Source organism: Podarcis erhardii, assembly GCF_964252035.2.
Source record: "Podarcis erhardii genome assembly, chromosome: 4".
NCBI lineage: Eukaryota > Metazoa > Chordata > Lepidosauria > Squamata > Lacertidae > Podarcis > Podarcis erhardii.
In genome coordinates, this window is record NC_138508.1 from 62,634,772 (window position 1) to 62,662,129 (window position 27,358).

Sequence of the window (27,358 nt, forward strand, 5' to 3'; positions counted from 1 at the left end):
ACTTGGGTTTCTGAGGGGCAGCTATTTTTAATGCACCCTTTTAAATGTCTCCCAAGTATATTCTTTCCTTTCTCCTATAAATGGACTGTCATTTCTTTCTGTGGGGAAAAGACTTGGAAGCATGGAGCAGTGAGGACTATGGATGGCTTAGCGTCCACTCAGTGTTTCAGTGAACGCTCGGGTTGCGAACGTGATCCGTGCGGGAGGCATGTTCGCACCCCGCAGCGTTCGCAACCCACAGTGCCGCATCTGTGCACGCGTGGGTTGCTATTCGGCACTTCTGCACATGTGCAAAGCGTGATTTAGTGTTTCTGCGCATGTGCGAGCGCCGAAACCCAGAAGTAACCCATTCCGGTACTTCCAGGTTTGGCGTGGTGCGCAACCCGAAAACTCGCAACCTGAAACATTTGTAAACCGAGGTATGACTGTACATTCTTTGCAAATCCCCCCACTCCCTGCTGTCCCGATCTTTGCAATGCAGAGGGCCTTTTCATACATGCAACCTGCCCATCATAATGACAGTGATTTTGCTCGTATAGTTTAATTACCTAGCTGAAAGAAGAATCAGAAGGTCAGGTGTTACTGTTCCATACTGATGCATCTGCATTTATTTGGTGGTGATAAATTACACTCTACTTTATTCAGATTAAATAGTGTCCAGTTTAAACATTGCAGTTTAACTGAGATGAATGCAGAAAGGGTCAGTAAATAACTTAATTGCCTTTATTAAGATCTGGCTCACTTATGCATGTTCATCACTTGCCTACAACATCCGGTGACCTTCCCTGGTCACAATCCAGAGTGATAACTACCACTCCAACAGCAAAATTAATTTAATCTTTTTAAGTATGTTGAATGGAGAGCTGCTTTTGAAACTTGAAAGTGTTGTGATGCATCCTGTGGAGATGCTGTTTTAAAAAATCTTATGCTCTTATAGCCACACATAGTGGAGCTTTCTGGATTGTCCACATGAGTAGTTGGATTATATCTATACTTTACTATGCTGGGTAAATTTATTGAGTATGTAAGCATATTGAGATGGAAATCATGGTTTGCTACACACACACACACACACACACACACACACACACACACCTCTCTATTGTTCCAAGATACAATGGTTTAAAAAACATGGCCACAGGAAAATATTTTCCAGCTAAATAATTAACTTCACTCACTAAATTGTATCCTTTTATTGAAAATGGAGAATCATGCATCATATTTCCTGGCAGAAGGAGACTAGAGCTGGCTTCTTTTTTCTCTTAATTTTTGAATTTTGGATCCTTGATTGGTATAATTTTTATGGAAGGGAATATGTCCTACTTTTTTTCTGAGAAGCTCATGTATGAAAGGTACTATGATGCATAGCCTGAGAAAAGATAGGGTTTCTAGAGATTTACTATATTTAGGCCAGGCAAAATTCAAACAGTACTTTTAGCAAATGTATTAATGATCTTGGCATGGTTTGCTCTGACCAGTTGCTTGCCCTTGCAGAATACTGGCTGTAATTATTGTGACTCTATTTCCCAGATGTTGTAAGACATTTGGCTAATACCAGCCCTATTTTAAATGACTAAATTTACAACAAGCAGGAAATAACTCTTAAAGAAACAGTAATCTCTTTTACATGTTTCATATACCACACATATCACATTGGTAAACTATAATATATAACAGAAATTTTCTTTGGTATTAATTTGATGCAATTTTGATGTCATGGCTGTAGAGTGGTAAACTCATTAGTGACATGCTATTTATGGCATGTATGTCTTTGTCTTGTACTGTAGTTGCTTTAAGGACTAGAGCTGTGTCTCTAATTTATGGTCATAATTCTTGACATTTTGTGCATCAAATTAGAAGAAATGATTTGGCCATCACATACATTAAAGATTTGAAATAGCAGTGTGGGATGGATAAAATGTATAATATTCTGAAGCAATGTTTTGGCCATAATTTCTGGTGTTTTTGCATCAGAGCACAGAAAGCTCTGGTAGCTTTCACTCTTAAAAGATAGATCTCCAGTTACTGTATATTTGGTATTAAAGGTCCATACATTCATTTTGTAGTATAGCATGTCTAAATTGGCTCATTATATTCAAAGCTGTGACAGTTTTCCTGAAAGCAGCCTAACCCATTTATTGTCACAATATGTGAAAATGACCTTCAGAATTATTTTTGAGAATGGCATTCACCCACATCACCCTGTGTGCAATTGAGCTGGCATGAGTGCCTGCTTTTAAAAAACAAAGACCAATATAAGTAACAAAAAAATAGTACTGTGGCTGGCCAACTATTTGGCTTTAGTGTTTAACTGTTTTTAATGTTTATTCCATGTCATTTTGGGTCACTTATGTGAGTAAAGTTACTAAATAGCAGCAGCGGCAGCAACAACAACTAGGTGCTATTCCCTTGAAGGAGTGTCCTCAGCATGAGAGGATATTTGTTAGCCTGCTCCCCTCCAAGGTGCTGACCCCTTCTAAAGAATCCTCTTCCTTCTTCACAGAGACCCTCATTCTCTAGGAAAGCATAGGAACTGTTATCCTGGAAGTACAGCCAAGTAGTCATACATTTGCAGTAGATTGTATTGGCAGGCTAGATGTGAGCTGTAGGCCTTTGGTTATCTATTCCTTTTAACAAAAAAGAAAAAAAGAGAAGAGAAGAAAAAAGCATGCTAATGGTAAAAGCTAATAAACTTTGAAAATGAGAAGCTGCAAGTATCATTTTAGAAAGAGGTATAATCTTCTAATGCTAGGCTTTTCAAAGAGGCTCCAGAGGATGGATGTGGATGCAGGACCACCAATATAGTCACCAGTGGCAACCATCTCTTCATTTTTAATTATTGCCCTTTCCATGCCCAGCACATAATGAGAGCCTCCCCTTCTCTCCTCCAAGTTCTTAATGACTCACTGATAACATGGAGCACAAGGTCCCTTGCTTCAAGCTGGGCAAGATAGATGAGACCTCATCTTGCTTGAGTGCTCTGGGAAATGTAGAGGACCCTGCCGAGCTCAGAAGAGAAGCAGAAAATATTAAGAGTGTTTCTCTTGCTGTCTCTCTTCTAAACTTAGTGCAAAAGAAAGTCAAGACCTTGCAGGAAATGCAAAGAACTGAGAGGAGAAGATGGATTTTAACTTACTGTGCTGGACTTTCAAGAGAGGCAGTTGAGTACCGAATCTGTCACTGCTTCTGTTCTCCATTTACACCTGAGCACAGAGCAGTAGAAAACATCACCACATTCTCAGGGATGGGTGAGATTCTAAAATGGTGGTTTGGCTACTAAGCTAAGCCAAAATTTATTATGCCCTTGCTCCTGCTCACTTGTCCTTGTCTCAGACTCTTCTTTTGTCATCATCTCTTACTGACATGTACTCCTAGTGTACATCTCCTGTATTTGCTACGAATGTAAGCTGCAGTTTCTAACACCACATTAGTGACCGTTGAGCGCCCAGAAAGATAATGTTTTAGCGCTGCTTATAATTTGCACTTTTTAATTGGATATATTGTGTGTGCATTTAATGTTTTTTTACAGCTTCTGACCCCTTTGAGAAGAAGGAAGCTATAAATAAGCATCCATTAGCTTCTCATATATGGTCAGGTGTTTCTCTTGCACATACATTTTAAAACTTTGGGGAAATGTGGTTTTTAAAAAGTTAGAGTACTTCTGGTTTATTTTAATTTATAGCATTCCTGAAATATAATACAATTAATTAGAACTTTGAGAGCAGTTATTTCCCCCCAGTAGTTGAACTAGTTCATCTGTTTTATCTTGCTGCCCAAGTACTCTATTGGTGACCAGCTTTCTTAGCTGCATAGGCCAGTATTAACTTTATTACATTGTCCAACATGAAAATCATATTAAGGTAAAGTGTGATGAGTGTTTGAGGAGATGTTCTGTTTAACCTAACTGACATAATTTGTTCACATTAGAGAGTCCTGGCAATTATAGGCTTGAAAATATATGCCATGACTTATGCACGTGGGATTGATAAGGAAGATGTCTATTTCTATAAGATGTAATTTCCAGTCTTGCTGCAAAGCATAGTTTTCTCTCCAAGTGGAATTCAATGTTACGTTGTACATTTGCTTGCATTGTGTTACATAATGGCAACAAAGTATAGCACATTAGAGTAAGAGGTGGGGCTAAATTATGACATAAAAATTGAAGTACGGTAGTTGATGTTCACATCCAGTTGGTGAAATTGTTGACTGTATTTCATTGTGTCTTAAAAGGTACCTAACAATATTTCCATCAAAAGTGAAGGTGATACAAAGGGTATAGATTATCTTTGAGAGTCAAATGGAGATAGAAAAATCATAGGAACTTAGTGATAAGTAAAAACAGTGCTTTATTTGTGAAGGTACTCACTGGTACAGTGTACTGTCAGAGGGTTTGGGGGGCGACGGCCCATAAAATACATTTTGTGATGGCTTGCATGGTATTTTTATCAGTATATGAGTACCTGCACCTCATTTACCAAAACCCCTCCATTAAGTCTCAAACTCCTTTATTATTTCATGTGCATGATGATTCACTGCAAACAATAAAGTAAGAATGCTCCCAGCTGGTAGAATTATAATAACCTTTGAAGCAGTATTCCATTCACATAGTAGCCATTTATTTATTTAACTTTAATTCACACTTTTCACATAAAGGCAGCTTACAACATAAATCAGTCTATAAATATTCATAAAACATAATTAAAACACCAATGAATCATCATTTTGGAACTTTATTCCCCTATGTGACTACTGCAATAACTTTCGGCCAAGTTAAAGTCATTCCATGCTTCATCTACTGCTACAGAGTTATATCTGTTCTCTCCCTGGGTACTAACTATATTCTGAAATCTTTGGTCCACCTTTCTAAGTTAGCTTAATGGCATAAAAAACACACATATATGCACTCCCAATAGAAATGATCTGTTTGACAATTTGAGACAGTTACATCTGCTGCTCTTTTATTTTGCAAAGTGAGCCCAGCAACAGGAATCATTCATTATTTGGAGGAGTTTTGAGGAGCAGAAGTCAAGAGTCACAAAGGACCCCGTATCAGTCAAAAACACATATTTGTGAAATCTTTATGGATTTAGAAGGCAGTTGCTTGGGCCAGAAAACCAATTATGGTTCTTGGTTTGCAGAGACTAGGGTTGATAAATAGCATTCCATAGAAGGCTAATTGCCTGCTGGTAAGTTCCTTATAAAGTAAGGCATACTCTTACAGAAAAATTGCTACTTATGCAAAAGTCTGGAAGCCATTTTTTATTATTTTAGACATATCCTGTGTGATAAGGTATTATCCAGGTAAAGTCCTTCTCCATGTTGGATGACAATGTGTATAACTAATATTGTCCTTTGAGACTAGTTTGCATGCAGTTGGTGGCATTGCACTGTTCATTGGGCTGCTGAAGATAAGAATGAGTGATGATGCCCTATATTTTAATGGAAATTTTTGAGTACGTGCAGCAGTAGGGCGCAGTCTTCAGCAAAGAAAAACGAGCTGACTTGGAGGCAAGAGAGGTCATCAAGAAAGATAAAGAAATGGGACATCTACTTCAGGCTAGGCAAGGCTTTTTAAAGGATATTATGATAATGAGCAAGAACCAATTTAATTTTTATAATGCCACTCTGTTTAACTTTAAAATACAAGGTCGAGGTACTCTGTTTTTTTATAATGATTAAAGATTGTGGAATGCTCTTTTTGTTTGAACCCTCATATGTTTCAATTGTAAAGACTGAATGTGACAAGGAACTGGGTTGGAACCAGAAATTCCTCCTATGTACAATTAAAGAAGAAAATCTGGTGAACATTTTCATATTTATCTTGACATGAGGATTTATTTTCTTAAGAAGTCACCCTTTTGAAGTTAGTTTGATCCTGGAAGAGTAATATGTCTTATCTTTACATAAAATCTATAAAAACTACATCTATCATACAACTAGGTTCTGAAAATAGTTCCCTCTACAATAAAATTTCAGAGCTCCCTTCTTACAGAAACCTAATTTACACATTAGATGTAAGACTTATATCGCCCACAAGGTTTCTGAACTGTCAAGGTTATAAAAAGTATGATAGATTGTACCTTAAAAACAAAATTCTTACAGGAAGGCTTTATATTTAATGAGAAGAAATGTGTGGAATATTCTCTTTTTAAAGGCAAAAAAAGTAGACTGAAAATGTTCTGTATGGAATCTGCAGAGAGGGAATAATGTGAATGGGCACATTTTTCAGGGGGCAAAAAACCTCTGATTCTTCATTTCTTTGCATCTTTTTAAATAGTAGTGTTTCTCTAAAATGGTACCTAGATAAACCCAGTTTCTTATTATGAATATTTACTGCATGTGCCTGTCCCTAAGCCAATGCACACATTTGTTGAACCTTTCTTTTACCACCAGCAAGCAGTCTGCTTGCAAGGAAAGCAGATGAAAACCCTAAGAATAAATATGTTTGCCCTTCAGAGCCAGCCATTGGAGCTAAAATCCTGGCACACCTCCATCACTTGTATCTTCCTTTAATGGGAGCAATGGGGAATGACAGAAGCCTCCATTGTAATGAAACAATTTGATGGCCTGCTTGATGTCTGGGATGCACACTGATAGCTCAGATCTCAAATTTGGGATCTGCACACTGATAGCTTCTTTCTCCCCCACTCCCCCAGCTTCCTACCAAGATTTCACTTTAGATAAATGAGAGTGATGCACCCAGTGTCCCATGTACACATGGGTGTTCAGCTTCTCCTTTCTGGTGACAGCATCTTCACCTTTGAAGGTCAGACTCTTCAGGAGCAAAACCCCATGAATTGCACAGAGTTGCAATTTTCCTGATTCCTGATTTATCTACGCCCCCTCTCATGGTGCTGTCACCCTGTCATGTGGCAGGGCTATCCCTATATCTGGGGTTTGTAAATTTACTTGAATTTACTTAGTTGAACTTAACAAGCATATTTTTTTTGTTCTGCCCATTCAGTAATGAACTTTCTCATTCTTGAGATTCACCAGAGTTTGAACGTGAACATGTTGCTTAAGTACTGGGACTAATTTGTTAGCTTTGTTGACCATGTATAAGCTGATCTACATTAATTTTAATTTAATTTGTTAGCTATCTTTTGACAGTGATTTATTTATATGCTGCTCCTTAGTCAAATGCCTACTTATTAGTCATTTTATTCTGTTGGTTTTATTTGTGCCCACCTGAGTGACTTTTTGTTTTCTTACCTGCCCATGTTCCCACCTACCATGTAGGTTACCCAGGGGGAAGAGTAGGAGGTGAGAAAACAAGCACTTTGCTCACGTCCTCAACCACCCAAATTCTTGTTTGCTTGCCCAGTTTGAAGTGAATTAGAGGTGAAGGGCAGGGCAGCTTGACCATCTGACCAGCAAAAAGGGAGGAATCGGGAAAGAACCATGGTGGTGGAAGCAGTGCACCCTCCTGCCCACATGCCTGCCAAGCTTTATGCTGTAAACAGCCTTATGATCCTCAGATGAAGAGCAGTATATAAATTTAATGAATATAATAATACAATTAAAAAGCTGCCCACTGCCCAGCAGCCACTGCTGCTCCTGCTTCTTCCCCACCCAGCCCACGCATAATGTCTACATTCAGTGGAGGGTGAGAATTTGAGCAAACTCATAAATTCGTGAATTTAGCAAGGGTTGGAAATATAACCGGCTAACTTCCTCGAGAGACCAGCCCGGGGACAGCTGACTGGGGGTGGGTCATTGGAGTAGCAACTTTGGCATCACTAAGCTCCACTCCTGAGTTTTGGAGGATGGTGCCAAGCTTATGAATCTGAAGGGATGAGATGCTGCCAACTTGAAGTCCCTAGGGGCATGGTCTGATCATAGTTGAAGACCATTCATTTGTGCTGAAAAGTTGCTTGAATCTCTGTCATCTAAATAACTGTGACTTAGTATATAGATTGCGTTGTTTGCTGCACTAGCTACAGATGGAAAACGTGCTCATTGCTCAGTATACCTTTTAAATATTGACACAGAAATATTATGAAATGTGCTTACTAAATATGATTCTTACCATGCTGTCCTTTTGGGATTCCAAGTGATCACAAGGAAACATTTCCCTTTAATGTGGCTTGACTGCACTTTGACACGGATAATACATGAGGAGAAAATAGTGTATTTCTTCTACCTTTCTCTCCTGTCAACTTTGAGAGGATATGCACTGATGAACATTCTTATTTGTACTTAACATTTTAAAATAAACTTTGAAAATGAGACGATATTGAATCTCACTCCTATCTACTTCCATGTTATAATAGCCAGACTTAGTCTTGTTTTACTAATACAATTTAGGTTTTCCCTTAAAAGTAGTCTTAATGAATTAAGAATCCTTTTATCTCTAGTTTGCTGGTAATTGTTTCTGTCCTTATTAGACCCCTGGGTAGCTTCCTTGTCATCCAGGAGTCGAAGTTACTTCCATAAAGCATTAGCATATTAAACAGATTGGAAAGTGACAAGTTACGGTGTTCTTAATAAAGAAGTAATCAAAGTTTAGAGCATGTCAGCCTTATAAAGTAATATACAGTACTTAAGAGGACCTGGAGGCGAGCTATCATAGAGCCAAATACCTTTTTATAGTGTCTCTAAATGATAAATGAAGCAAAATGATTAATATACAGATAACGTTTTTGTCCTGTTAAAATGCAACATTTAATTCATTTCACATTTTTCATTGCAGTGGGCATTTGATTATCTGTCTGGCAGTTTCATCATGATACTTTTTATTTCACTTATGTTTTTGTTTGCATTGGATTGACCTTTAAAACAAATAAATGCTTACGTGCAATAAAGGGTTTGTTCGTGCATTTAGCAAATTAAAGTTGCTGTCCTTTTCACTTTCACAAACTCCCATATTTTTTACACCATTTAGAAATGCTCTGAACTCAATCCTTTTTAAAAAGTTACAGTCATGTTCTGAATGACCCCATCAGAATTTTGTCTTCAGGTTTGCCTTTCAAGATTTGGATGATGGATTGTCAAGAGCACTTAAACATAAGAAAGTGTCTCTTAGCAAGACTTACAAAATGGGGTGTGTGTGTGTGTGTGTGTGTGTGTGTGTGCATTCGATGGCATGGCTTTTTCTCATTTCTATTCAGGATTTAATTGAACTGTGGACTTTTATTTTAAAGCAATAACTTATGTCAAATGCCTTGATGAGTCATAAAAAAACAAAAATGGAAACAGAACAAGAGTGTTTTAGATAGGAATTGTTATATTGGATTAGACCAGTCAATCATACTATAAGAATAAAATAACCTTTATGGGGTTTTAAGAAACTTTTGCCAAAATGTCACATAAATTATTTTCACATGAAATAAAACTAAATGGAAAGGTTATGATCCAAAGTACACATTAAGAAGCTACTGAGTTTTCCTTTTAAAAGGCACAGGTCAAAGATATATTAAATAAAATTGGACTGGCATCTATGGGAATCAGTTGTGAACCTGAAAGCCACCAGTTTAAAAATATTGCCTTTACCAAATGAAAGAACACTCGCCATTGAATGCTGGTGTGTGGCGGTTATAGCCCAGCGCAGCCATGCCAGGGGCTATCATCCTACCCCACAAGGCCATTGGAGGACGCCCTCCTCCTTTGCTGGCCAGGAGGGATTCTGGGAGCCTGCCCTTTTGAATGAGCCAAGCACGGGCAGGTGAGTGGATGTGACTCTGACAGCAGACTGGAGTGAAAACTTTCGCCCCTGGTCTTCACTCTGGTCCTCTTGCTGCTTATTTAAGCAGGCCACAGCCATGCCCAGAAGTTCAGTTGGAGCTGGATTCCCCACCCTTCCACCTTCTTCAACAGTTTCTGGTCCTGCTTGATGGTAAGCAGGCAGGCCATGGCATGAGACCTTGCTATGGAATTAATCAGTCATTGTATTTGGGGCCAGGGAGGCATTTTCCAGCAGACAAATTGGGCCTTACTGGAGATTTTGCCTACCTCACAGTAACTGTCGCAACTTGTTGGCAGATAAGGCATTGAGTTGGATCCTTAGCTTAGGTTGGGGGTTGGGGGTTGGAAGCCAACCTCCCTGCTGCAAAGAATAAGTACCCTGTTAATGGTGGTCCTGTTGGGATTATCTGGATTTTATGTACATTATAGCGTGACCTTAACCTAGGTTTGACCCAGCCAAAATAATCAACCAGCAGTCAAGCTGGTTGATTCAGGATACATACCCAATGCCTACGGCAAGATGTAAGCCTCCTTACATCTGTAAAATTGTGGATTATTTGAACCCAATATCCTTGTCTTGTGTCTTTATAGATCATCCTTGCATTGGAGCCCACCAGCCTTGGGCTATCTGCAATTCAGTCTGCCATAAAGTCACATGATTAGGGCAGACCAGTATTGTCTAAACCTGAGCACCACTCTCTCTTGTCTTCAAGTTGAGTACATTGTAGAGATTGTTGTATAGCTAATTAAGGTTATATCTGTGAAGTAGGTTAATGATAATGATAATGATAATTTATTTATACCCCGCCCATCTGGCTGAGTTTCCCCAGCCACTCTGGGCGGCTCCCAATTGAGTGTTAAAAACAATACAGCATTAAATATTAAAAACTTCCCTGGGACGGCGTTCCACAGGGCGGGCGCCACTACCAAGAATGTTGGACAATTCAAGTGCTATATAAGCATTATTACTGTATTTTTACTTTCTATGGAAGCCGCCCAGAGTGGCTGGGGAGGCCCAGCCAGATGGGCGGGGTATAAATAATAAATTATTATTATTATTATTATTATTATTATTATTATTATTATTATTTGTTACGAATGCTGGCGTGGTTGCTCGAGAGCAAACAGGCAAGACTACCCGTTGGTCTTTTCAAGGCTTTATTATCTGTCCAAAACGTTCACAGTATAGATCGACTCTTTTCCATGTCTGCTCAGTCGCTAGCAGAATCTGGAAGTGGGCAGTCCTTAAACTTTCCCCAGCAGAGCAGTTTTTGGACCCCCATCCACGCCTCCCTTCTCGGCGCTTAAGCCTACTGCGCAGAGAGGGCGTGGGCAAAGGGGGACCTCCCCCCCCCCCGCTTTGCTCAGGTTCGGTGTTACGGCTCTCCCTTGCATCTTCCGAGCCCTGCATCCCTTCCCCACTGGAGGTGCCTTCGCTCCTCCTCTGAGGACCAGCTGCTTCTCACGATCTTTGGTGGCTCCCTGTAACCCAACTGCCCTTCTACTTCCTGCCTCTGAGCTGATGGCAGTTCCCTGACATTATTAAATTAACTTGAGAGACATTGTCATATTAATGTGTATCCTTACTTAGGTATCTATGTGGAGTCCCAAATAATAATGCCCTGAACTGAAATGCTTTTAGGAATCAAATTTTATAAACAATGAATGACCCTTGAGGGGGTTTTTTAAGGCAAAACTGTTGGCAGCAGTCTTTCTGTAGTCAAATGCCTCCTTGCATGACTATGTAGCTACAATTTATAGTCCTACAATTGCCATACTCCTTGTCTTCTGTCCTTATCCTTTTCCTCTAAGGAAAAGGATATGTTTCCACAACATTTCAGTTACAGATAGGTAGCCGTGTTGGTCTGCCATAGTCAAAACAAAACAAATTCCTTCCAGTAGCACCTTAAAGACCAGTAGCACCTTAAAGATACTTCGTATCTGAAGAAGTGTGCATGCACACGAAAGCTCATACCAAGAACTGACTTAGTTGGTCTTTAAGGTGCTACTGGAAGGAATTTGTTTTGTTTCCACAACATGTGGGTCCCACTCCTTTCAGTCTGCAAGTCATAGGCACACATCCCAGTCTTTGTACCATTGTTTTTTCTTTTCTTATCAGGGTACATACAGTGATTGCTCTAGTGCAGTTCTAAGGAATGATATGGCCACCATGTTGAAGCCCATCTATGTTACCAGCCTACCCTGAGCAGCTGTGGCTTTCTCCAAACCATCACACACATTTATTTATTCATTTTGCTATATATGGTGTAATAGGGATGGGGAGGGGGATGACTACCAGGTCTTGAAATGTGGAGGCAGCTGCCACAGGGAGTGATTTAAAACCCTTCCATGCATCAGCTGCGGCATGTCCACAGCTCCTTTGTTTCCATCTTTTATTAAATGTGATGATTTTGCAAAGTTCCTAAAAGCAAGAAAGATCCAGGGACATTTCTCATGCCTGTCAAAAGTAATTTTTAATATTATGGTGCATGACAAATACTTCATGCTCAGTGTGAAACAAATTTTTGGATAAAAAAAAATCGATAAAGTTTCTACCCTGCTTTAAAAAGAAGAAAATGAGTATGTTTGCAAATTGTGAAGAGGCACAAATTCAAGAAAACAACACCTCTCTCTTCCTAGTTTGTATGTGTATTCACTTTTAATATTTCAATAATATATTAATGATACTTCAATATTCAGCCTTGGGTAGCTTCCAGTGTTCCTATGCCTGCCCTAAAGAAGGTCTAAGTTTCATCCTAAACCAACTGGATGACCTTAGGCAAACCAATCTGTTTCCTCCTACTCCATTTGTAATATGGATAATAAAACTCGCCTACATTACACACTTGTTTTAAGGATAATTGAGATAATGTAGGTGAAGCTCTCTGAGCACTGAGGAAAATGCTATATAGTTGGGGATGGCAGTGGTGATATTGAATGCAACTAGAACAATTGTTTTGCCATTACTCTGCTTTGCGTGTGGGTTAGGGATGGAGCTGATCCTTGCATTTCTGACTGATGTACAGCCAATAAGGAATATGGAGTATATGTCAGACACCTGTGTATCAATAGTTGTTTTCCCTAAGGGGGGGGAAATGCTAATGTGTTTTTTTGCATTTAGTTTTTCTTTTCGATTTGTTTTTACATGCTATTAATCACTGTAAAGCTTACCTTAATATATTTATATTGAAACAATTTATTTTAAAAAAATCCCTCATAGAGAATTGTCCCTTCCCTGGTTTTAAGAACTCTCCAGAAATCATACCTTATATATGTTAATTAGTTACTTCCCTTAACTTTCTGTGTTACTGCTTTCTCTTCTTGCCCTTGGAATAATTTTCAAGAATAATTAGCTGGTATCAGAAATTAATGTAATAATTAGTAAGGCTTTGATGAACATATCAAAGGTTACACTGGCATCCAAACTGCATTGCTGTATTATAGATCTCAAATATACTGCAACTTTGATCTTCTAGCCAGTACAAAGAAAGAGAGAATTAGCCAAACAACTTAAGTGCATAGAGTGATGGCTTATCTGTGACTGCAGATTTTGAGAATCTCTACATGATCTATTCAGATTCATCATCATCATCATCATCATCATCATCATCATTTTATACCCCACCTTTTCCCTATCAGGAGCTCAAGGCGACTTACAGATAAAATAGGAACAGCTTTATGATTTCCATGTATATAATATATGCAATCAGGGTTTATTTTTTTCAAAAGAATGTTCTGCCAGCAAGTGAAACTGACAGACATTAAATGCTTGTTTTTATTATTTCATCATGTTGGTACAGGGATTTTCAATAAAAATAAATTACCTTTGAGCATGCTTGGCTGATACCATAAAAATATAAAAGATCTATTTGATTGATAGTAGAAAAGCTTCTCATTATGCTTAACTGTAAAATATTGTAGCATTCAGAGACAACAGGAAATGAGATTCATGAAATTATTCAAAAATATATGCATGGGTTAACTATGTGATAAGAGAGAACTCATGAAAGAGGCTGTATTATTTTAACAGTCATCATGAATTTTGGTGACATCTACACAGCAACAGAAGATGTTTCTACATTAATATTTTATGTCTAATCATGAAATATCTTCCCTTGTTTTGGACAGTATGCCAGAAAGATCTGCATATTTTGACACTGAAATACAATTTATTCATGAAAAAACCAAGTTCCACTACAGTATAATACATGTACCAAAAAATGACTTGTTGAAAATTAAAGCATTACTTGATTATGTAGTGGTTCTAATCTAATTTGCTAATCCAAGGGTGTTTCTTAAAAGAAAAGAAAAGAAAAGAAAAGCCTCTATGAACCCGTGTTTATTGTGACAACCACCTCTGTGTTTCCCTAGATTCAGGAAATAATTTTAAGATCAGTTCCCAATGATTTGTAATTGGAAATGTTTTCCAATTACTAAGTTCATTCATTTTTGTTGGCATCTGTTCATTAGTAACAATGAATGAATACTAGCTGCAAATAAAATTTCAGGCAAGTTTAGGAGTTTGTTTGTTAAATACAAGTAAAATAAGATGCTGATTTACTTTACCCTTTAGGTTATCAGAATTCTAGAAAACCCACATCAGTGCAGATGACGCTTGGGGTCCCTTTCAACTCTACAATTCTATGATATCTATTTACTTTGCTTACTTATTTCATTTATACTCTACTCCCCCCCCCAAAGAGCAGCAGAGTGGTGTAGATGGTTCTTCACTTCCTCATTTATTTCCCACAACAACCCTGTGAGGTAGGTGAGGCTGAGAAGCAGTGTCTGGCCCCCAAGGTCACCCAGTGAGCTTCAAGGCCAAGTGTGAATTCGAACCCTGGTCTCCTAGGTCCTAGTCTGACACTCTAACCACTATACCACTCTGGCTCTCTTAACTGTACACCTAACAGCCTGTCAATTACCATGTTTGACAATAGGGGCTTGTGTGGGCATGCTTTTGCTTTTACAACCAATTTATTAACATTAATGCCCATAAAAATGTGTATTCCTATTTCCCCCAAACCAATGTCAGAACATAAAATTTTGTTTCTGTGTATTTTAAAATATCATATTCATAATTCATGTGCACTAAACTAGACATAATCCAGAGCCGCGTGGAGTTCTGAGGCTCACAAGAACATCGAAGTGCACAGAACTGCCCTCTTTTATGTTGTGAGGGGGAGGGATGTCATATCCATTGGGTATACCAAATATTACCCAACTTACAGAATACAGTGGGGATACCTGCATACTTGAACTGCCCGACTCCTTGTGAATTGAAGCCACTGTGACAATTCTGGAAGTCAACCAAGGAAGACATATAACGGCCTAATATCAAACATCTAAACATTGCTAGGTTTTGTTCATACAACCTTTTGCCGTAGGTAAACAAATGGACTTAGGGAAATCTATTTCTGTGTAGAGCTGTTACAATAATCTTAATTGTATATGATTATTATTATTATTCAATGGCATATATATTTTATAAATGCAGACATTGGTTTTCATTACACTTTCACTTGTTTTACAATGACTATTAGAGATAGCTCTAAAGAACCTTATATGGCAGATAGGAGTAAGCCACCAGGCAGTTTGTATATGCTTTTATCAGCTGGTAATTCTTTGTACAAATGCAAAATGATGCATGCAACTGTCCTTTAAAAACTTGCTATGCTTCACTGAGAAATTATATATTTATATGAATCAGAATGCCATCTGTGGTTACAGTACATTAGTTAAAGTAAAATTACAAGGACTATCAATCCTGTTTCCAGTATAAACTGATCACCATCTGTGATCAGGAAGAATTTCCCTCCTTCTACTCCATCTATGCAATGTTATGCAATTAAATGCATTATGGAAGATTTATATCCCTATAAATCAACCAGTAATGTTTACTCTCAGTATCTATTAACATTACAGAGCCTTTTTTGTTTGTTTGTTTCCCACAGGGAAGTAAGTTGTCCCTATTAAAAGTTATCATTTTGATCACTTTTAGCCATTGTAAATGGTCCTAATTTAAAAATGTGTGTCTAACATTGTAGTTTCATGAACTGCTACCCAGCCAGTGTCTATCTGCTGCCTGCACTTATGTTGCTTAACTGATGGTTTGGCACAGGGCATTATTTTAAATGTATGAAGTAGTGAGGAATTTCCTCATCAGCAATCATGAATTCTCCACCAGTGAGCTCAAGCTTTCCCTCTTGTAAAATGTCCCTTTTAGCTCCCTCTGTTTAGCTCCCTCTTCTTCAATATGAGAACATCACTACATTATGTGATTATAACTCCCACTAATTTGTTGACATTGTTGTGGACAGTAATTTGAGCAACCTATGTGATTAAATGTTTTACACTGCCTCACAACATGGGATCCAGTCACAAGGAAGTAGTTACACCACATTGAACATATACAGTGGTACCTCGGGTTAAGTACTTAATTCGTTCCAGAGGTCTGTACTTAACTTGAAACTGTTCTTAACCTGAAGCACCACTTTAGCTAATGGGGCCTCCTGCTGCCGCCGGAGCACGATTTCTGTTCTCATCCTGAAGCAAAGTTCTTAACCTGAAGCAATCTTTCTGGGTTAACGGAGTCTGTAACCTGAAGCGTATGTAACCTGAAGCGTATGTAACCTGAGGTACCACTGTACAGTCATACCTTGGTTTCGAACAGCTTAGTTCTCGAACGTTTTGGCTCCCAAACGCCGCAAACCTGGAAGTGACTGTTCCAGTTTGCAAATTATTTTTGGAAGCCGAACATCCGACAGGGCTTCTGCATCTTCCGATTGGCTGCAGGAGCTTCCTGCAGCCAGTTAGAAGCTGCGCTTTGGTTTCCAAACGTTTTGGAAGTCAAATGGACTTCTGAACACATTCTGTTCGACTTCCAAGGTACGACTGTACTGTAGTATACCACGCACAGAGCTACAGTTTCCAGCACTCTTAATAACCTACAGTTCCCAGGATTCTTTTGGGGAGAAAATGTATGCTCATTCTGTATACAACCATAGTGTGTTAATTTAATATTGTTTAAATGCAATTTTGAGAATCACATGTGCACTACTTTTGGCAGTTTTACCACTCATGTCCTCCTTTTGAATTTGAAATGAAAATGGAAGAATAATAGAATTATAGAATTGTAGAGTTGGAAGGGGTCCAGCAATGCAGGAAGCCTGCCCACAGCTATCTCTGGGTTAACTCAAATCACCAGCCTTCTGGTTAACAGCCAGATGCACTGACCCATTGTGCCATTATCACACTTGTGTCAGAATAAAACTTTCCCTTTCCCTTTCTCATCTGCGTAATTCATTCAGCTTAAATAAACTGCTACATGCTCACATGCATTATTTGCAGATCAGAATTAAGGTTTACAAAAACATTAGCTCCTGCATGTGTAAGGTCTCTGAAACTTGCCTACGGACAGTCTACTTTTGCTTTTAAAATTTACATCTCAATTCCATCCTTACCACTGCAGTGTTGCTGTGTATTAGGCTGCTGTGTATAAGTTAGGCAATGTATACTGGCTTGATTTACTTGTCATAAGAAACTGCCCTGTGCTTGAAAGTATTTTAGACTAAATTGTTTTATCATTATGAATTTATTTGTTACTGTAAAAGCATAAATTTTCACAGACTTGCTGCTGCTGCTGCTGCTGCTGCTGCTGATATGATATCAGTTACATAGATGTTTAATTGTAACTGGACATTAAAGCAATGTCTGGATAAATCACCTAAATCCTGTAATCCGAATGTTCTGTGCAACTGAATGCATAATGTGCTTCTTCTTTTTCAAAACTCACTATAAAGCAATTCCTTAGAATACTAGTTTGGATTCCCCTTACAAATATTTATGTGAAAAGAAACCCACAAATATACCAGTGAACCGCAACATCTCACTGTGATAAAAAGTAATTTAAACGTTTAAAGTTCAGCCTTTGTCAAACAAAGAAGAAAAAAGTAATGTTGATTAAATAGTTCGGGCAGGCATCCAATTTCACTATTCTTTTCTAAAAAAAAAAAGTACAGTCCCACTCATTTTTCAATTGCAAGCTCTAATTTGCTGCTGTCTTCTAATTCCTCAGACTACAGAGTTTGTGCCAAGAGTACTAAACCTGAAAAAGGTGTAGTATAACATAGTTTAAAGCCCATAAACATGACTGCTGTTGCCATAAGATTCCATTTTGCTTTCTATGATTTTTAAAATTGACATGAAACCCCATATCTGGAGAATTGTGCTATGTGCCTTCATTATGTGCTGTGTGGATGACACTCAGCTCTGTGTCCTTTGGGCATCCACAATTCTCAGGTAAAGTGCCTGGAAGGACAGTGTTGGTTCTACTCCAGGAACCAGATTATCTAGCTCACAGTAGGAAACATCTGGCCTGCAGACCTAAGTAGTCCTGCCATACTTCCTCATCTGGCAAGGCCATTTTGGCCAAGCAAAACCATACCCATTTACTCTACTCCTGACATCAGAAAGTACAGACATGGCGGGACAAAAAGAGGTCTGAAGAACTTTTAAGCCCTAAAAATTAGGTTTCAAATGACATGCAGGACTCCATGCAAAGCCTGATGTTCAGCTGATTGTAGGGTCTTCAAAGCATCACATGGAACTCTATGCATTCACCAGCAATGACTAATTGCCAGGGCTTTCAAAGAGCTGCACACTTTCAAAGAGCTGCTTGTACCCCATGGTTTAATTTCAGGTAAAAACATTATGACATCAAGTGAGTGTCCTGCTCACCTGTCAAACTTGACCCAGGAGTGGGGGTTGGGGGGAGATAATAATTCAGCCCACTGGCCCAATCCAGTTTATTGCCTTTGATCTAGAGCCATTTCAGTCTGCATTCAGGGCTGGATTTAATACTGAGACAGCTTGAAGAGTCTGAAAGCTGACCTTTGAGAGGATAGAATCAGGGGGAGACATGCAACCCTATTGATTCCCCAGCTTCATCCAGTGGTGTGCATTGAAAGGGAAGAAAAGAATAATTGCAGTTTTAGTACTATTTTCATTGAGACTGTAATCACAGATTTAAGGGTCTATGAATCTGCATTAACAGAGTTTATCATGTATGCTACCAATGTTATCTCTATGTTTAAAATAAATAGTTGTGTGTATATAGGAGTCGCTTACTCATGATTTCCACCCTATCCTTTTCTGTACTGGAGACAGCGGCATTTAAAACCTTTCCTTCATATTGTTTTAATATAGTTGTCACTATTGCCACTACTTCACCATTCCTTATGCTTTAGTGAACTGGCTCTTTCAGAGGCAGCATTTTTTGACAGGATACACTGCTTTCTGAAGTGTCAATTCAGCAAGGCAAAGGACTAATGAACTAACATCAGCAAAGAGGGAACTGCAGTGAAGATATTTTTAAAACTGCAAACTCTTTTGAAGGCTTGAAGTAAGAAAGACATCAAGGCAATTGCAGGACTCTTGCCTCTTACTGTTATAAGCAAATAATAATAATAATAATAATAATAATAATAATAATAATAATAATAATAATGAAAGAGAGACAGACAGACAGACTACTTCCAGGCACAAGAGAGCTGTTGGCAAATATTGGAGGCTCCCATGTTTTAAAACGGTCAAAATGTAGTTATATGAAGACTTTTGAAAGCTGCTGTGCATACAAGCTAGGAGATTAAGTTACAAATCAGGAAGTTTCTTGTTTGAAACTTGCCTCTGCCGTGGGCTCATTGCATGGCCTTAGACAAGCCATTGTCTCTTGGCCTCAGTTCTCTGATCTGTCAGGGTAGTTGTAGAGGGATTCTAACCATGGTTTTTTAGGGGTTCCAGTCATGAGGAGACTTCTAAGCAATCTCAGCCAAACATGCTTAGAATCCTCCATATCTTTGCACCCATAGCACAAAAGGACCTTGGGAGTAGGGTTTGCATGTCTAGTTCAAGTGCCCTTTTCAGAGATTCACAGTGAATGCCTAAAGAGAGCTAAAAGTTTTGCTATTTCTTCTAAAGCTTGCTTATCCATTTACTTTGTGATGTGCAATCAGAATTTATGCCCAAATCAGTTAATGTTGTGCAGCATTTAAATTTTAAGTTTTATTTACTCGTTAACAATATTTATCTTGACTGTTCAATAGATTTAAAAAAAAATCTGAGGCAGGTTTACATAATTTGAAAACAAAGTGATAACAGTAAAAACAACAACAACATTATCATAGTGACATATATTCTGTTTAATAAAAAAAGTAAACAAACATTATGTATAATTATCTGGAAATTACTGTTTCAGTTGATTCAGTAATTAAGCCCAATAAGTTTTGTATTATTTCATTTCTGGAATCACCAATGATTACCTTTGATGGGATGGGAGGGAAATGAACGGATGGCAGCTAGACATGATGGAGGCTGTGTTCTGCCTCCACAGACCATTGCTGGAAACTGCAGGAACAGAGAATGGACCTGTGCTCAGGTTCTGCTTTACTATCTGCATCTGGTTGGCCACTGTGAGAACAGGATGCTGGACTAGATGGGCCACTGGCCTGATTCAGCAGGCTCTTCTTACATTCTTATCTGACTTAAAACAATACAATTCATAGTAATGCAATCCACACAGATAGATTTAAAATAAATAACAACAACTAAAAGTGATTGTCCACTAATAACAATTAATAAACAAAATAAGGTCATCAAAAGGACCATTAAATCCAAGTGTTTCAACAAAAATAAGCTTCTTTTATATTACTATACCATGAACCCTTTTCTATCTGGTCACCTTCTCTGTTTTTAAAATCAGTTTAATATTCTGCCACATGATGTTATTGTATTCATCGTTTCATGTAGGCTTCATTAAGATATGGCATACTTGCACAGTTAATCCAGAATTAGCATCACACTTTACAAGTGCTTTAATCTCACAAACTGGCCCATACATAAGTGATCTTTTTTATACCCAAATTTTTCAGTCTAGATGTTTATTTTTCTAACATGCAGATGCTGCACACTTTATTCAGGTAAGGATCTTTTAAACATGATATTAGGTGCACAGGGCATTTATAAAAGCAGGTTTATCTCTACCATGCTTGCATTTGGCATAGCACATTTTGATCTGGTCATTGTACTCCATTTTTATCAGATTATTTGGTTTCTTGCAGGACCTCCAGGATGGCATTGGGAGACAGCAAGCTGTTGTCAGAACACTGAACATAGCTGGGGAGGAAATTATTGAGCAGTCATCAATAGCCGATGCCAGTGTATTGAAGGGGAAACTGGGAAGCCTGAATTATCGGTGGAAGGAACTCTGCAAACAACTGGCAGAGAAAAAAAAGAGGTGAGCTAACATAGCAAGTAAATGTTATTTTTGATACTTCAAGCTGTTCTAATAATTGAAAAAAATCAACAAATTACAAATTGTTTTGTTAGAGTTTAAGGAATTTCCTTAGTAATTGTGTTATATAAATCTGTGAAATCATTTTTTTTAAAAAAAGCTTGTGAACAATCAACCTATCCATAGTTTCCCATTATATGTGTTTTTTGTTTATAATCATAAAATATTGCCACTACCGAATTATATTATTATTTTTAGTGCTTTATTTTTGCATTTATTTATTTTGGAAAAAATATAAATAAAGTAAGCATTGGATTTTGTTTCAGCTTTTTCTAAATATTTAGCAAAATCTGCAAGTGTACACTTAAAAATATTGGGTCAAAATGTGAAATTTTATTATTGTAAGGTTGGACTTCATTCCAACTGAAGTGTCTTAAGTTAAGCCACCACTAACTTGTCCCATTTATTTCAGTGGGACCTAACTGCAGTTTATCTAGCGTAGGCTGCAGTCCTATACCACTTTCTATGAGTAGGCCCCACTGAACTCACTGGGATTTACTACTGAGTAGTATGCGATTGTGCTTTTAGTCTGAATTTAACCTGGATTTGATTGGAATACACCAGTCTGCATGTGACTAAAGCACATATGCTTACTAGAGAGTAAACAACACTAAACACAGTGGCTTACTTCCAAGTAAACATGTTTAGGATTATAGTGTTTAATGAGCAAAACCTGTTCATGATACAAGGCTGCACTGCTTTGCATGCTGAGTTGGCTGTCAGCACCAGTGAACTCAGTGGAATTTACTTTTGTGTAACTGGCAGTATACAGTTGGGTTAAAAATAACTTACATCTAATTTATAAAACTTTACTATTGCTATTACATTTGAGTGTGTGTCAAAAACTATATTGATCATTGCTTCTTAGCAACCCTTTCAGGATGTTTCAAATGAAAATACAGAAAAGTGAGCAATTTCTCTGTAAAAAGCAACAGTAAAGACACCACCCTGTTTCAGTTAGATTGACAAAGCACAAAGAAGCAGCAGAATAAAATGATTTCAATAGAAGTAAAGCTTTTGGCTTAATTTAACTTGATATTACTACTTGATAGCACAAGGAGTTGGTCTGGAAATCTGGTTAGATATTTTGTCAGGAAATTACTGTGATTCATAGAGAATTTTGTTGTTCTGAAAGGTTGAAATATAACTGCTGCTAGCTTACAAGAGAAAATAAGGTGTCTATCAAGAATTTTGCAGGTGTGGTTTCAACCCCCCCCCCAAAAAAAACAAGAGATGTCAAATACAAAATAGAGCATACTTTGTTCAGCTCTTTATTTTTACAATAGCAATGCCCCTTTTGATTTATAAGTTTGCCTGAGCTGCACAGATGTTCATGTGAACAGGAAAAAGTGGAAGGTTATTGTTGAATTCAATTTCTCTTGGAATGTGTGAGATACTGAATGTGCCAGAGGTAAGCTGCAGCAGTAGGGTGCTAAATGGCTGTTTCTGCCACACCTTCAGGTAACTGATACTAATGTTTCACATGCAGCAGTACTTGAAAGACTATTTCTCATATACCGTACTTTTCCGTGTATAAGACGAGGGCTGTTGTTTTTTTACTGTAAAATAACTGTCAGGGGTCCTTCACCTTTACCTTTTTAATGTTCAAAAACATGCCTCGTCTTATACATGGATAGTGAATGGGGTGGGCGAGTGATTGGCTGCAGGCACAAGCAGGAGCTTGTCATCAATGATTTGGTGAGTGATTGTTGGCTGCTAGAAGGGCTTCTTTGGATTGGCTGCTGCTGCTCTAATTGGGTTGGTGATTACGGTAGTTTCTGCAGTAAGGACTGCTGTGGATTGGTTATCGCTGCTGTGATTGGCGGCTGCTGTTCTGGGACGCACGCGATTGTCAGCGGACTGCTTTTCTCAGGCAGGTCTGTGGGGAATGATCTGTTGGTGATTGGCTGTTGCTGTGGGAAGTGGGCGGCTCAACAACGCTAGGCAATCCTCCCCAAAAAGCTCAACCACTCTGAGCCATTTCCCATTTTCTTAAATTTGAGTCCCCCCAAATAGAGGACGTCTTATACATGGGGGCATCTTATAGACGGAAAAATACTTTACTTACAGACATTTAGACTTTTTTCAGATAAAGGGAGGGCACCTAAAACGGTAACATATTGGAACCCTGCAGGTATTTGCTGCAACAGGCGAACAGTGTGTTATTTTCAAAGATGTACACCAAGCATGAAAAATTTAGCCTGCCAGGAGTCTGAATTTAGTCCATAAGCCATGCCTACCTGCTTCACACCTGACATCCTATGACTACAGCTGCAAAAGAGCACCCGGGATCCTTAAAGTACCCTTCCAATTATTCATTGGCAAGCAAGGCTTGCAATTGGAACCTTTTCAATTTGGACACCAGATGCAAGCCCTGCTTAAATTGGCTCCACGGAGGGGTTCCCTAGCAGAGCTCCCAAGTGGAGTAAATCCCTGTGGATTAAATTTAATTTCAATGCTAAATGCAACATCCGCTTTTAGTAGGAATTTGGCAGCCCCGGTTTAGATTCAATGCATGGCTGCAAAGATAATTCCTTTGGAGAATAGTGACCCTACCCACTTGTTGAAAGTGGTCCACTGAGGGTAGACCAGTTTGACAGAGAGACAGATGACAGACAGGTTAACTTTCCCCTTTCCCAACCCAAATGTACAGTAATCAAGCATTATTAAAGGATGGTTGGATGCAATGGAGAGTAGGGAGCAAAGCTGGACTGTGGTAGAGTTTTCTGTTTGGATCTGGTTTGCTTTGTTTTTGTGGGAGATATGGTTTCCAGGATTTAAAGGGAATGTGTGATAGAAAAAAGGAACACGCAAAGAAAAGAAAAATAATAAAATATTTCATAAAATGTAGGGTGTTTCTATGTGACTGAACATTTCTCACTAAGTATGGTCACTTCCCTCCCGCTCCAAAATAACACTGCTATGCAGTGTAGGAGGGTCATCAGCCTCTGAAGAAAAGTGAAAATTTAACATATTTCTAAATGTATTTAAATAAGATTGCCCAGATGTGGCAGGAAAAGTTGCCACATCAGTAGATACTAAGAGACTTGCAGAAACACATTCCATACAATGTTCCCAAAAAAGTAGATGACCAAAAGCGGAGAAGAAATTGCTTTTTTCCTAGTGATAAATCAACATGCCATGATGGTTTACAAAGTACAAAAGACATATCCCTGCCCTATGGAGTTTATAATCTAAAATTCAACTCGGAAGAGACAACAGAGGAAGGATAAGAAACTAGACACAATGTAATCAAGAGGATGAATGTTTGTATGTTGAATAAACACAGTTCCTCTGCAACAGATGCAATGACTGGAGGAAAGATCTTGACAAAAGATGCTCCAAGTCTTCTCCTTCTCTCCATTATATAACTCATCCCTAACCAATATTATTTCCCTCACAAGAATGAAGGAGTTTCCCATCCTAAACTAGAGAGCCCAGAGAGTTTGGAGGTAGCTTGAAGAAACTTGTTGCACTTATTGATTGTTAACTTACCAGTTAAATCATTTGCTGCAGGGCTCTAGTTAACTTATAATTACAAATCAATAGCTGAAGAGAAAGCAGCACATTTTAAAAATTGAGTTCTACTTTAGTAAATTACTTTTGCTTCCTGGCATAAAAACATATATTTCTATCCTAGAAAATTCATTTAATTCCCAATTCATTTGGTCACATGACACTACTGAGTAAATATATGCATATAATTATACTATTTTGACAGTATTCCAGGGCCAAATGAGGAGCAATCATAGCAGACCTATTTGTTGAAACCCAGGCCTTCTCTAGTTCCGCATGCTTGGGATTGCCACTTATTTGGGCCCAAGCACATATTTGCAAACTAGATAAACTGCTGTGGGCACCACACACACGCTGAAATGAGCCCACACCACAAATGGCTACTATAGAATGAGTGAGTGAATGAATCTTTATTTGCATCAGCCATCCGCCGTAGCAATTAAACAACAATACGATATACAAAGAATAGTAATAAAAATTCAATTATATAAAATACATTTTAGGGTTTTGAATCAATAGTCAAATAGTGGATCTTATTCTGATTGCCCCAGCTAAAAACCTTGCAACCTTTGCTGTCACCTGCTTAATCTGCCAAGAGAAAGGACACTGTGGCAGTGGTTGAGTGACCCAGAATGGACAATTAAAGAGGGGGGATAATCTCATTCCTCAAGTCTTTATAAAGAGTGCAAGCCAGAAGGGCATGCACCACCGATTTGGTACTGCCATCTCCATAGGGACATAAGCGTTTTTTGTGTGGAATCTGCTGGAATCGTCCCTCAAGTGCAGCCAAGGGCAAAACATTCAATCTTGTGAGAGTAAAAGCGCATCTATATTTTAGAATTGCTAGGTTATGCAGATAGGGTGCCAGAGAGTCGAAATGAGAAGGTGGAAAATAGTCATACCATGGGCAAAATTTACTTATTGTGGCCAATTTGTTCTGACGCTCGATATTATTTAGGCACTGACAAATTAGACTATTTGCTTTACTAAAACCCAAAGTGAGTAGCTGTTGTGGTGATAAGCCACAAGAGTGAAGTTTTTGATAGACAATTTTAGTCCACTGGGCTTATGAGGCCGGGGGGGGGGGGGTGAAGCCAGTAATTAAGTTTAGGTGAAGCCAGTAATTAAGTGTCCTACGCCAGATCCGTAATTCTACCGAGGAAAGATTAGCCTCTAGGCGGTGGTACACAGAAAATTTGCCTTAATAACTTTGATTGGAGAGCTTCCATAGATGTTCTTTGTCTAGCTGCTTAAGAATATAATATTCAAATTCAAAATGTTACCATCTGCATTGTTGCCTTGATTTGACCATCATGTCTGATGTGTTCCTAGCAGAGAAATTGAGTTTTGCATTAGTTGAATATCAGCTCATAATTGCTGTTGTTTCAGAAATTCCATGTGAATTGTAGGAGACTTATCTGGCACTAACCTTCACTATCATTTCTGATAACTGAAAGACATTTGAAATTGAAGTGTGCATGCACACGAAAGCTCATACCTAGAACTAACTTAGTTGGTCTTTAAGGTGCTACTGGAAGGAATTTTTTTATTTTGTTTTGACTATGGCAGACCAACACGGCTACCTATCTGTAACAGGTTAAATGAATGTTGCTTGTCTATTAATATTACAGCTGGAAACAATATGGCTTCATTTCGGGTTCCTCTTTAATCCTCTCTGTACACATATACTTACTTTACACCTTTGAAAGCTCTTCAAGAATTAAAATGTAGTCTATTACTTAACAAATTTGCTACATCTGGCAAGTCTCCATCTCCCTCCCTTTCTTCCCCCAGAGACAAAGTATGTCAGCTTTGTGAGAGAACCAACTGCCACTGGCTGACAGCCTGGGGACACGAATTCATTTAAACTGGTTATATTTGATTACCTTGCTGATCAGGTAATTACTCTTCCTAATAAATTGCAGAACTAAAAAGGCAAGGTTAAAAGTTACAGACACACATTAATGGCCACTAAAATCCCCATTTGAAAATAACTATTGATGTGTTTCTTAGAGCTGAGAGAACCCTAGGAAAAGAGTTCTTTTCTTTTCTTGCAAAGCAAGAGGGAACTTTTTTTTTCTTTGTTCTGGGCAAGTTCCTTATTTAGGTAGCATACTCTGTTTGCCTTGTCCTTGTGTCTTGGAGTATATGAATCCAAGAGGCATTCTCTAGCAGAGGTAATGGATTTAGTTTCAATCTAGGCCTAGGAAATATAAGCCCCCATAAGAAGTATAGTAGTTAAAAAGTGCCATCACCCAAGATCTGAGAGAGCATCATATTTGGGGCCTTATGGAAGAAATTCTTACTAATAATAGAAACTGTGACTTCTCAAGATGAATGCTAATTACTCCTTATTATGTAGTCCCTTAGAAACAATGATTGTGGCACCAAGCCTAAGGACCAAATTGCACATTTCGGAAGGACTTCTTAGGATTCTATAAATGCTGAACATGTGAGGTCATATGTCAGGGAGTGGCAGGGCTCTGACTAGTGTGTGATGGAAGCAGAGGGGCTAGAGGATGACCCTGGAGAGGGGGCCAGCAATTCATGGAATTTGATGCCACCCATGAGGGTAAGGGAGGGTAAGGGTGCAAGCGGTCAAATACGGAGGTGGGGGCACAGGATGTGTTAGAAGCAGAGGACTCAAACATGCTCAAGCAAGGAGCAGGCTAGTCAAATGCCCCCTGGTCCCCGCCCCCACTGTTTTCTAGAACTAGGAGGGGCTTGAAGACGGAAGCACAGCGATGACCTGTGCAGAAGTCTCAGGTTGTATGGATGCACTCCATCAGGCGAGTGTACATAAGCCCA

At 38.6% G+C, this 27,358-nt stretch overlaps 1 protein-coding gene across 10 annotated transcripts in view; it reads left to right on the forward strand.

Moving 5' to 3' along the window:
* The window catches only part of DMD (dystrophin), a 1,009,769-nt gene that overhangs the window by 642,332 nt on the left and 340,079 nt on the right, over positions 1 to 27,358 (forward strand). For all 10 annotated transcript variants that reach the window (XM_081858834.1, XM_081858841.1, XM_081858836.1 and 7 more), the window contains one exon: positions 20,802 to 20,977. In XM_081858834.1, coding sequence (XP_081714960.1) covers positions 20,802 to 20,977 — 176 coding nt within the window. The remainder of the gene's footprint in view (positions 1 to 20,801; positions 20,978 to 27,358) is intronic.